Source organism: Vicia villosa, linkage group LG1, assembly GCF_029867415.1.
Source record: "Vicia villosa cultivar HV-30 ecotype Madison, WI linkage group LG1, Vvil1.0, whole genome shotgun sequence".
Taxonomy (NCBI): domain Eukaryota; kingdom Viridiplantae; phylum Streptophyta; class Magnoliopsida; order Fabales; family Fabaceae; genus Vicia; species Vicia villosa.
This window is the reverse complement of record NC_081180.1, coordinates 14,517,299-14,529,283: the sequence shown is the minus strand read 5'-3', so window position 1 is coordinate 14,529,283 and position 11,985 is coordinate 14,517,299. Positions and strand designations below refer to the sequence as shown.

Below are 11,985 nucleotides of genomic sequence, written 5' to 3'. Positions count from 1 at the left end.
TCTGGTCGCTCTGAAGTCAAATGAGGCGGTTGGTCCGCTGCAGTTCTTTGAGCAGGAGGAGAGTTGTGGTGTCAGTTTCCTCGCGGGCATTGACTGGTGCGTTGACTGGGCCCCGGTTCTCCTCGTGCCGAGGCCTTCGCCTCTCAAGTGAGCGGGTGGAAGAGGAGGCAGTTCGCCCGTCTCTGGAGTCATCCTCGTTTTGGATGCGAGTCAGCTCCTGCCCATTCTAGGGTTGGGGCTGCTCAGTCCGGTTGTTCTGAGCCTACTCTTCTCCATTGTTTTGAGCTTGCTCGATTTGCTGAGGCTGCTGTCTTCTGGTGGGCTGGGAGGTCTCATGACCGGTCCTCCCTTGCCCGTCAGCAGCGTGTTGTCGTCCCTCCCGACGATGCCGATTCGTCACCCCGGGTGTGGACTCTTCAATGAGTTCCTGCAGGTGGAACGGGTCAGGGGTTGGGACGCTGGCGTTGTTGTTGTTGCCGGCCATGACGATCGTAGGATGGATTAACTTTGATCTTTGTTCTTTAAAGAAGGGGAAGCTTGTTTCCCACAGACGGCGCCACTGATCGTACCTGATCAGAAGAATCGTCGCGGCCTGCTCGGATGCTGGGTCTTCGTGAAGTGAAGGGGGTGTACCTGTAAGGTACTCCGTTGCCAGAGTGAGTAGAGGAGCAAAGGAGAACAAGTACAAGCTAAAGGTTAGAAAGAAGTGAATACATGACCCTCTAGTGAAAGAGGGTATTTATAGCCCCCAGCGCTGGGCCATGATCTCGCTATTGGGTTGGACTTCCATGCCCAACTAGAAGACTGTCAGGTTTCCTGAGCGGAAATATCGGAGGTGCGTGAGTGCCCTCTGTCCTGGTTAACCGCTCCGAAGTTTAAGGGAGACGCGGTCATTTAGGGACCACGTGGACTCCGCAGTATTCGGAGGGTTGAATATGAAGGAGTCCTACGAGGAGCAGGGTCCTCGGCGGAGAGGATGCTCGCGGAGAGCAGGGTCCTCGGCAGAGAGGATTTTAGTGGGAAGCGTCCATGCCGAGCGCCTGACAGCTGCGGGGAGCATTATGCCGGGCATGGAGGGGACGAGCACCATTAAGCCAGTTGGAGAGCACAGCGTGGTTTGGGCCTCTAGGGTTAAGTGGGCCGAAGCCAGATTGGGCCTAATCTTGGCCCACTCCAGAACAATATCTAAAATTATTTGTAAAATACTGAATCATTTTTTATATAGTATTAAATCATTTGGTAAATAGTAAAACAATGAATATTAAATACAAACATCTTTTGTAATTAAAATGGTTGAAGATTTTAAGTGTTTTTTTTATGACAATGAAGATTTTAAGTGTTAAAAAAAGTGTAAATCGAACAAAAATACTATATTTAAAAAAAATGAAAAGACGTGTAGCTTGCTTACTTAAACAATAAACTATATTTCGTTTTTCTATAAAAAGGTAAGTGATTAGTGATTGTATGCAGTCTTTTAAGAAAAATTAAGAAAAAAAAGTGAGTTTGACAACAAAAGATTAACAGTAAGTTAAAAGGACTCTGTAATTAAGCCTAACTCAAAGCTAATCCAAAAAATATAAACAGTAGCGTTTACTAATCAAATAAATCAGCTGAACCAGTAATGATTTATTGGTGAACTGAATTTACTAGGAGTGTTCTAGGAAGCATCCTTGTCATCTGCACTTACATTTCATTATAGACACTCTTTTCCTTATCATTATTGTATTATTCTTCTTAAGAAATGTTACAAAATCGCGATTTAACGCGAAGATTGTTCCTATTTATGAAGGTATGTTCCGGTTATATATTATCAACTCTTAGCACATTCTCTCACACTCAACACTGGATATTTGAAGCGTGAAAATAAATGATAAGTGACTTGATAGCAGAAATCCGATAGGCAGGGTGATAATTAGCCCTAACATATATAAGCTATATATTATCCGAGGCGGAATCACTACGCCAAATTTGGCTTTTAGCAGCACATCTACGAAAGCGCTTTTAGGAAAAAGCGCTGCTATAGGTTTTGCGAAAAACAAAACTAAAAAACAAGGGAAAAAAGCGCTGTTATAAAGATTAAAAGCGCTGCTATAGGGTAAGATATGAAAGCGCTTTTAAAAGCGCTGTGGTAGCTTATTTAAAATTAAATTTTTTAAAACAATAGTAACAACTGTTCGATCCACTGTGTCGACATTTTTATGATTTTAGTGTAACTACAAATCTAAAGGTTATTACTATTATTTTATTATTTTAAAATATAACAAAAAATTACTCCCTATTTTTTTGTTTCATATTGAAACTCAATCCTCACGATATTCACCTCTCATTCAATTCTGACTTCTCTCACCTCTATCAAAACTCAAATCCTCATGTTTATGAGTTTATCCTTCTCTTCAACAAACCACACTTAGATTCTTTTATCCAATTTTAGGGTTAGGATTTCTCAATACCTTCTTTGCGAAACCTGACCTTCTCCGTGCACCAAGAGACCACCGTGTCTCCAAAACTCTACAGCTACCAGGATTATTGAGCTTGAATCCTCTTTGGAGATAGATAAAAGAAAAAGTCTCAAAAGGAGGTTACCACTGTTGCGGCGAAGATGAAGTCCCGTGCTGATGAGGTTTTGGGATCCCTTCTTCATTTTCACTGTAATTCAACCACGCCTCTGATTCACCCTCCTTCCTCCTTGCGATGGATTCCGTATCGAAAGCCAGAGAACTCTGTATGTATCCTCTCTCTTTCTCTTCATTCGTTATCAACCCTCTTTCTATTCGATTTTAGGGTTTCTACTACGAGCAATTTGATTTTTTATTAACTTTTTTCTGTGCCCTAAATTTTGATTTCGCATCTTTAGGTACCCGTATGTAACTGAATCTTGTGTCGTTGCTATCAAATTCAAAGATGGGATTCTTATGGCTGCTGATATGGGAGGTTTGTTTGATGCTAAATCTCTCTTAACTTCACCTGAAAATTTCTTTTTTAGGGTTTTACTTTTAGGGGTTTTCTTCTGATTTGTTTAAAACAGCATCTTTGCGAAGTTTGTTGAAAGGTTTAAGTATTTGTGTTACTCTGTATGTGCTATCAATGGTGTTTGATGGATGGAATGACCTAATGGTGTAGTTTCTTATGGATCTACTTTGCGTTACAAGATTGTTGAGCGTTTGAAGCCTATTTGAAAGCACTTCCTTCTTAGTGCTAGTGGGGAAATAAGTGACTTTAAGAGATTATGCGCTACCTTGATGAACTCATGTGAGTAATTTGGTTCAAGTAAAATATTAAACGATTGTCTCAAATAAGAGAAACAGAGAAGGGTGTGATTAGTTAATTGTTCTGCAATCAGTTTCATTTTATTTGGTTGGCTGATTTAGCTACTTCTTTTTAAACTCCGTAAAAGACTCCATCTGTATATTGTGACCTTGAATTTGATATTTTCAAAGTACTACTACTTTCCTGTATAACTGTTGCTTTTGACTGCTGCAGCCTTAATGACAACATTTGTGTGACTGCTGCTGCTATAGGGGTATGCCTTGATTGTCTTGCCATTTGTGTATGATTTTTGTTTGTTGAGTTACCTGTATGTATGATTTTGTTTGTTGTGTTTGTGTATCTTATTCAGTTTAACAAGATTGGCATTAATTACGAGGACAACCATGTGGCAAAAAAGCATGCTCAAATTCATATGGCACTAGAACTGCTTCTGAACTTGAATTTTTATTTGAAAAATGTATGTTGCACTGCCATTTTCTCTGAGAAGCATGCATGATTGTGGTATATTGTTTTTTATTAACCACTAATGTTTAATAAGGTATAATTTAGACTCTAAATATGCAAATAATTATACATTCATTGTCTTGAATGGACTTGTTACTATATTGACTTGTTGAATAAAAGAAGCATCCAGCAAACAAATGATTTTTTCTATGATGAGATTTATAAGTATTATTTTGATTTCCCCTGCTATTTCTTGGTCCCTGTATGCCTAAATCAATGTAGAATCCACGCTTGTTCCAGCCAACAAAATAATAATTCTTTTAACATAATTTATGATCTTACTCTAAATTGAACTAATTGGAAATTTATATTATAGATGACAAATAAGTTGCAAAAAAAAAAGTGAACATTTTGATTAATCCTGACTCTTCTTTCTACTTTGTGCAGATTCAAAATGTTAATACAAGGCGATGCTTAAGTGAGCTTCCCTCATTTTTGTCTCCAATATTTGAAAGAATATCATCATGCCCAACTTTCAAGAATGTTGACTCTGATAGCATAGTTTTGGAACAACTTAAGGTATGATAACTCACTACTAAACTAAATCTCAATGAATTTTAATCTAGTGATAAAAAGTTTGTCTTATTTGTTCATTTGTGAGTTATTATTATTTTACTCTAACGCATGTGTTGAGTTGTTATCACTGTCTCTTTATGTTTGAGGTGAGTTCTAATTTTAAGCCAACTAACCTCAAAATTTGATATATATATATATATATATATATATATATATATATATATATATACACTAACACACTTTCTAAACACTTAATTGTATTATTGGTTGAAATTTATATGAATTCAACTATGCCAAGACTCGTTATTAAAGAGACGAGACTATTAGCTGAATTTTATGTGAATTCTACTATATTAGTATGGTTGTGAAAATGATGTTTGTATTGGAGGAGAATTGGAGGAGAATGAATTTGAAGAAAGTGGCTAAGGTAAAATGTTAACATACATAAGACTCATAGCACATTGGTCTATGAAGAATCATCTCTTATTTATACTAAAAAAAAGCTTATATGATTGTTGAGAAATGGATTCTGAAAGCATAATAATGTTGCCACGTGTCAATTTTGTGTTGATTAAAAGTAATAAGGATGTGAGGTGTCAAGGATACGATTGGAGGCTTTTAAAAGCACTTTTGGTTTTTGAGGTTTAGCAAATTTTGGTTTATACGCCATTATTTTTCTTTGTATTTATTAGAATGTTCACTTTTGTTATGGTCCCTCTTGTAATACATTCTTGGTTGGTTTTCTCTTCCTATACTTCAATACAATATACATTTTCTATTATTGTCTCCCCCATATATTCCTATATCCGTGAATCTTATGTTTACAGAAAATTCCAAATCACTTCATGAGGTATAATGTATCTAAAAAATCTAAGGTACTTGTTTCTGCCAAGCTTCTATAATTATCACAATCTTCATCGGTAGTTAATGGACCAGGTTTTCTTTGTAGACTTTTAGTGTAAAGTTATTGATTCTTTTTTGTCACTAATTTATAATTTTATTTTATGTTGGTAGTTGGCCAACTTTTAGATGTTTGGTGAAAAGTATATATACAACCATCAGAAATGAACACGAACACGGCATGTTCGGGGCTGGTGTCGTAATGACATTTTTTAGAGATGAGTACTTTGAATGTAGTAGCTAACTTGCTTAGGTTGATTTGAATCTGCTCCTTGAGTGGTATATATTTTACTCTGTATGCCTCCATGAGTGATCCGAACTGTCATGCTTTGTTGGCTTCGGGACTGACTTGTGTATGAACGTATGTGTGCAGAGTTGAGGATGTTTTTGTGAATAGCTCAGTTTGAGGAGTTGTTACAAGTTGGAATGAGTTGGTTAAATCAGTTTTTTTTTTGTGCAGGTGGTTTTTCCTAGGAAAGAGATGGTTTGTCCGCGTGCAGGTTCGTAATTACAAGGCTTCGGCGATACTGATTGCGTGTGGTCATGAATTGTATGCGTGTTGCAGCATTACACAGATGATACTTCAAGCTTGGTTTCTTATCCTTGAAAAGAGAATCATGTAGCTTTTTTGTATCATCATTCATGGCACAGTAATAGATTAATGGCTGTGTTGTGTTACATGGAAATGAATTACACAATTTTGTGTTAATGGCTGTGTTATGATTCATGATGTTATCATATATTCATAATTTGTTTTTTATTTTTTATTTTACTTTTATTATTCTATCCTTTCTCTCAATAGGAGTATCAGTGTATTATTTTAAAATTCTGTGATGACACGAAAACACTTTGGTGTAGCTTAGGTTAGGTTCTGGAAAAAGATAAGGAAAAAACGTAAAAGATAAAAAATAAAAAAGAAAGCATAAAACATAAAAAAAGTGCAACCTACGAAAGCGCTTATGGAAAAAGCGCTGCTATAGGGGGGCTACGAGAGCGCTTTTTTGGATAAAAGAACTGCTATAGGGGTGGCTACGAGAGCGTTTTTCTGGAAAAAGCGCTGCTATAGGGGAGACAACGAGAGCGCTTTTCTGGAAAAAGCGCTGCTATAGGGGACACTACGAGAGCGCTTTTCTGGAAAAAGCGCTGCTATAGGGGGGCTACGAGAACGCTTTTCTGGAAAAAGCGCTGCTATAGGGGGGGCTACGAGAGCGCTTTTGGAGTTTCAAAAGCGCTGTCGTTACCTACGGCAGCGCTAGCTTTGACAGCGCTTTTAAGCGCTCTAAAAGACCAAAATAAGCGCTGTCGTAGGTCTTTTATGGCATAGTGAATTCATAACTATTAATATAATATAAAATCAATTCAGGTAGACCTCACAACATTTCTCTCTCTAGATTTTTGCTAGCATGATGAGCTAGCAATAGCTTTTTTTCAAGGAAAGAGCAAAGCAAACAACTGAATGGGGAACTGTTGAAGTCTTCAATCCTCAGGCGATCCTCCCAGCTCCAATACTGCTCCTAACACAAACAATCAATCAGGTAATTAAATCAACATGTCCACAACACTTTTGACAATTTTTTTCAACTGTTGAAAGATTCATAGAAACAATTCATCATACGTAGGGTCGGAAGTATTTTCCAAGCAATAGTAGGGTCAAAAGTATCACGGGACTTTTTCAATATCACGGGACTTTTTCATGTTAGATAAAATTACCTTCCTTCTCCTTCTAGCAATAGTAGGGTCGGAAGTATTTTCCAAGCTTTCGTATAGTAGAAGTAGGTGTGGAATTTGGTGCATTGGATGAAGGACTTGAAATATGAGGTGTTAAACTATAGAGAAATGCTACTTGTACACTTATTTGTACACTCACATCGTAATTTATACGGTAAATATATGTTCATCATTCTTTTAATCATTTTTCCCCACTTTGATATGCGTGCAGCACAGCACATGAACAAGTGCATGTGTATACGGTGTAAAATGTTGTGGTGTAGGAAACTGGTGTAGACATAGCATACCTCTAAACTATATACATGATTACGGGTGTTACATACAATACAATAGGTATTTGTGCATTCTAAGCGGCACGTGCGTTCCTACGAGCTGTCAAAATAAGTCTCCTCCTACGTCTAGCAAGTGCACATTGGTAGGCGTTGTTTTGAATAATGTTTGGGTCCATCGTTGGAAGATGAAATCGCGAATAGAATTAGTGGATACAAATGCATGAAGTGTCAATAAATGAAAAACCGAATAAAGAAGATAAATGCAAATAATGTTAACAATTGAAGATGGTGTGTTCTAATGCTTTCAACATACCATGAAATAGATGGAAATATCTACGTTAACAAATTATCTCAAGGTGTAGAGGATATGATCCAAAATGGAAGTTACCTAACTTTCTTAAGTGTTTGGACATCCTACACTATAATTGATTGATTTGGTGGAGTGGGTCATGTAAAAGTAACCTACCATTATACAATGCACAACTCCCAGTATGAGATAAGTCATGGTGGGTGATCATGGGACAGTTATTTTCATAAGTTGGGTGTATATAAAATATGTAGTGTTGAAACTATTCTTCCTGACTGCAAAACTGCAATAACACTGCAAAGGTAACATAATACTCCTTGTCGTAGCGAGTTATTGGTAAAACTGAATGAATGTACTGTTATGGAACGTTAGAGTTTTCTAAATTGACATTTAGTAAGAATGTTAAGTTAAATGTTGGAAATAACAAGATATCTTTGTTTAGTTTTATCGTCGGTCTCCCGGTTAGTTTCCTTGAAATTGGGTTACATCTTAACTATTTATGTTGCTTTCAAATTTTTCTGAATATAAAATATTTTCAATTTAGAATGCCGATGTGCACTTTGAAACATGGAATGCCGGGGTGTTAGGCCCGGTCACACTCGGGGGTCTAAACGAGGGGACTAGAGACCTTTCTCGACAGAAATGGTCTTACAAGGTTCGTTGCCTGACTATGCTTCACTTGGTAGAAGAAATAATTGCATAATGAATCATTAAGAGATTTCATTTTCATTTTGTTGTGGGTGCAGATTGGTCTCAAGGGTGAAGCCTTAAAACATCACACAGAAAGTGGAAGTAAATCAGTGAAATGGGTACAAGGATCATCATTAGCTAAAGGACAACCTTTGACATAGTACAATACAAGGTATGTAAATTTTCAACGCATGTTTTATTTCTGTCACTATGATCATCTTAACTTGAATCATTTTGTACTGCAATATCATTAGACAACTTTTAGGACACCAGCAGGAAATGATCCATTAGCTCTAGAATGAGTACTATGGGGAAAGGTCAAGTATGGATAAACGGTTGGAACATCGGACGTCATTGACCCGAGTAGGGGTGTGCAAAATATCCGGTTTTGATGTCCAAATCCATAATCAAACTTAAACCACTTTTAAATATCTGGATATAATTGAATGGTTATTAACCGGTTTAGTTATTAATGGTTTGGTTATCCATTCATATAATCCGAATATAATTAAATGATTATTAGCCGGTTAAATTATTTTAGATTCCTTTATAATCCGGTTATTATCCAAATCCAAATACTTCAATTCTCAAAATATTAATTTTTTTTTGAAAAAAATTATTTTTGAAAAAAATTATTTTCAAAACTGGATTTTTTTAAAAAACCGGTTATATAATCATAACCAAATTTATAACCGGTTTTATAACCAATTTTGATTAAAATGTGGTTATGGTTATAAATCCAAACCATTTAAATGGTTTTAAAATAGTTATGGTTTGGTTTTTGAAAATAACCAACCATACACACCCCTAGACCCAAGTATAAAGCGCGTGAGGAATGTGGCAATTGTTATTATGCCAGAACTTATACAGAAAAGAAATGTCGGATGAATTGTGGACAACCCTCCCAAAAATAGTAAGAGTTTATACTAGATTAGTATTTTACAATAGTGAATGGTAAGAGTTTGATTAGTATTTTACATTATTATTGGAATTGGACAGGTATCATGTTCCTAGATCATGGTTGAACTCAAGTGAGAACTATTTGGTTGTGTTTGAAGAATGGGGAGGTAACCCTAATGGAATATCTTTGTTGAAAAGAACAGCCTAAGCAGCTGGAATCATGTGATGCAATAACTTATAAAATAAAAATTGAACAATAATTATGTATAGAAAGTGTTGTTCCTATGAAAAAATGTAGATAGTTAGTCATCTTTTCTTCATCATCCATGAGGAGTGGCTTAAGGTTTTTTTTACTAAAATTCACGCCTCTAAATTGTATTATATTTTATTTAAGTAAAAGACTTCTACTTCTACACATATTTTAAGTTTTTGTTTTTTAAACTTTAGTTGAGTTCTTACATTATCGATATAATAAAAGTTTTTGAGACAAAACACCGCAGTAACAAGGTTAAAATTATAAAGTAAAACTAATAATATACTCGTGCGGACGCACGGCTAAAATTATTTAATGGTGTAAAATCATATTATAAATTGAGAGTTATGTATGTTTAACTATTTAGAATCTAATTGATTATGTCTCATGATACTTCATAAATTATTTCAATCTCATTTTCAACATTAAAGACAAGTATAAATTAGTGATAACTCAACAACTACTAAATAATAAATTATCTTGAGAATAAAAATGTATCAGTTCTTCCATTATATTACAATGAAATGATTAGAATACATATTAATATTTAAAATATTTCATCATTTAAAGGCTTAATTTATGCATGTCTTTTAGTCTAGATCTAACTGATTGTGTCTAGTATCACTTTATCAAGTGCAAATTAACATTTATACATGTTTTGTTGCTTGAAAATAACTTGTTGTATCTTATCTTATACCATTAAAGACAAGTGCAAAGTTATAATAAACATATAATATGATTTTGAGATAGATATTGTACAGATCATAACAAAGCTAAATAATGATCTTATGTAGCAATGGATATATATAAAATTGTCATTCATTTGTGTATTAATATAGAATTGTTAATTAAAATAAAATAGGTATCGTGTTGATAGTGCCCCGTAATACAAATAGAAATTTTGACAGTTGAAAATAATAACTTTGTGTTTCAAATAAAGATAATTGTTAACTAAAATAAAATAAAAAAATGTATTTTGCTGATAGGGACCCGTCAATAAAGTAGAATTAATTAAAATAAAATAGGTATCGTGTTGATAGCGTCCCGTAATACAAATAGAAATTTTGACAGTTGAAAATAATAATTTTGTGTCTCAAATAAAGATAATTGTTAACTAAAATAAATAAATAATGTATTTTGCTGATAGGGACCCGTCAGTAAAGTAGAAAAATTTTGACATTTGAAAATATTTTTTTTCATAATTGTGAATAATTTTTTAATAATCATAAAATAATTATGTTTTCGATTGAGTAAATTTGTACGTGTTTCTCTTCGTTTCATTAAACAAGATTCAATTTATTAATTTATTTATGTTTAGAAAAATAAAAAGGGAAAAAGAAAATTGAGGGAGAAAAAATTAAAATAAAAGTGAAAATATTGGAGAGAGAGAGAGAGAGAGAGAGAGAGAGAGAGAGAGAGAGAGAGAGAGAGAGAGAGAGAGAGAGAGAGAGAGAGAGAGAGAGAGAGAGAGAGAGAGAGAGAGAGAGAGAGAGAGAGAGAGTCAATGGTCAATTCACGTGGCGCTTGGACATTTGTTTAAAAAGTTGGAATATTGACTTGATTATGAATAGACAAAATAACCCTTTTTACTTTGTAAATTTTAAAAGAGTGTAGGGCATTTTTGGTAGAATGATGGCATCTTCTAATAATAGCTAGATAGTAGAAGGGAAAATATTTTTGCCACAATTTCTAATATTAAATATTTAAGCTGAATATAATGTATTTTATTCTTTATTGGAGATTTTTGCAGTTTAGTATATGCAAAGTGCAAAAAATATTTGGTTTTTAAAAAATATATATATAACCATTAAATTTTAAATTCACAGATCTAAGATAATAAATAGGGTTATCATCATTTTACCCCTTGTCATAGTAGGTCATTTCTTGTTTACCCTGTAAAATTTATTTTGAAAAACAACCTTATCATTTTAAAATACTAACAATTTAGGCTTAAAGTAAAAATTTGTAGGTTTTCTCCCGATTTTCTTTTTAATTTTCTCCGGATTTGAACTAAGGTGTTGTCTTCCATTGGAAGAAGATGAGTGAGTGAGAAAGAGTGGAAGTTGGAATTTAAAAGGAAGTGAAAGAGAAGGTTTTGGATGGTTTGAATAAAACAAAATAAGCGTCGTTTGGTGGGTCACTTAGAATCAAACAATGTGCCACGCGGATCAGATGATGAGAAAAGGTTAACGCGGCGTATCCATAAAAAGCGGGAATTGAAATTCATGCTCTCTTCCTAGAAAGGTCACAGAACAAATGACAGTTTTTTTTTCGGTCTAGCTTTCTTCAATATAGAATTTCAAAAAGGTTTATCTTAGATGTCGAGAGTATATTCTTAAAGTTTTGAATTCGAATTCTAGTATTAATAATTTTTATGTAGGGACAGTTCATACATAGTTTTGTTTTGCTCTCATTTTAAACGGCGTCTCCTATGTAGAATTTGTCTTGTTGAATTAGTCAAATTTAAAAACAAAATAGAGAGAAAAATAAATATAAAGAGATTAGTAATTCATTATGAACTTTTTGAATCAGAGATAGAAACCAGAAGGTAGAAGAAAGATAATTTGGTTTAAAATGAACCGACAATACAAGATTGTCATAGATATGCTACAAGCAAAAATTGAAGGAAATATCTCTATTTTACATGT

At 34.4% G+C, this 11,985-nt stretch overlaps 1 protein-coding gene and 1 pseudogene across 5 annotated transcripts; both read left to right on the top strand.

Annotated features, from left to right (window-relative positions):
* Nucleotides 1–2,308: 2,308 nt before the first annotated feature.
* Nucleotides 2,309–5,927, top strand: LOC131629242 (alkylated DNA repair protein ALKBH8 homolog). 5 transcript variants are annotated; one of them, XM_058900066.1, is made up of 7 exons: nt 2,309–2,722; nt 2,855–2,931; nt 3,150–3,249; nt 3,481–3,520; nt 3,617–3,724; nt 4,159–4,290; nt 5,648–5,927. In XM_058900066.1, the coding sequence occupies exons 3-7, from the start codon at nt 3,227–3,229 to the stop codon at nt 5,693–5,695; spliced, it is 351 nt and encodes a 116-aa protein (XP_058756049.1). In that variant the 5' UTR covers nt 2,309–2,722; nt 2,855–2,931; nt 3,150–3,226; the 3' UTR covers nt 5,696–5,927. The 5 variants fall into 5 exon arrangements, with proteins under 5 accessions (XP_058756049.1, XP_058756043.1, XP_058756034.1 ...); XM_058900060.1 differs by having other exon boundaries at nt 3,121–3,249; XM_058900051.1 differs by having other exon boundaries at nt 3,026–3,249.
* Nucleotides 5,928–7,844: 1,917 nt separating this feature from the next.
* On the top strand, nt 7,845–9,292 carry LOC131650857 (beta-galactosidase 2-like; annotated as a pseudogene).
* The last annotated feature ends 2,693 nt before the right edge of the window (nt 9,293–11,985 follow it).

Bases quoted from the DNA above. Each gene is read 5' to 3' on its own strand.
- LOC131629242 (XM_058900066.1), top strand. From the start codon at position 3,227: ATGCGCTACCTTGATGAACTCAT. The intron at 3,250-3,480 runs GTGAGTAATTTG...TGACTGCTGCAG, and splicing joins CGCTACCTTGATGAACTCAT to CCTTAATGACAACATTTGTG. The intron at 4,291-5,647 runs GTATGATAACTC...TTTTTTGTGCAG, and splicing joins TAGTTTTGGAACAACTTAAG to GTGGTTTTTCCTAGGAAAGA.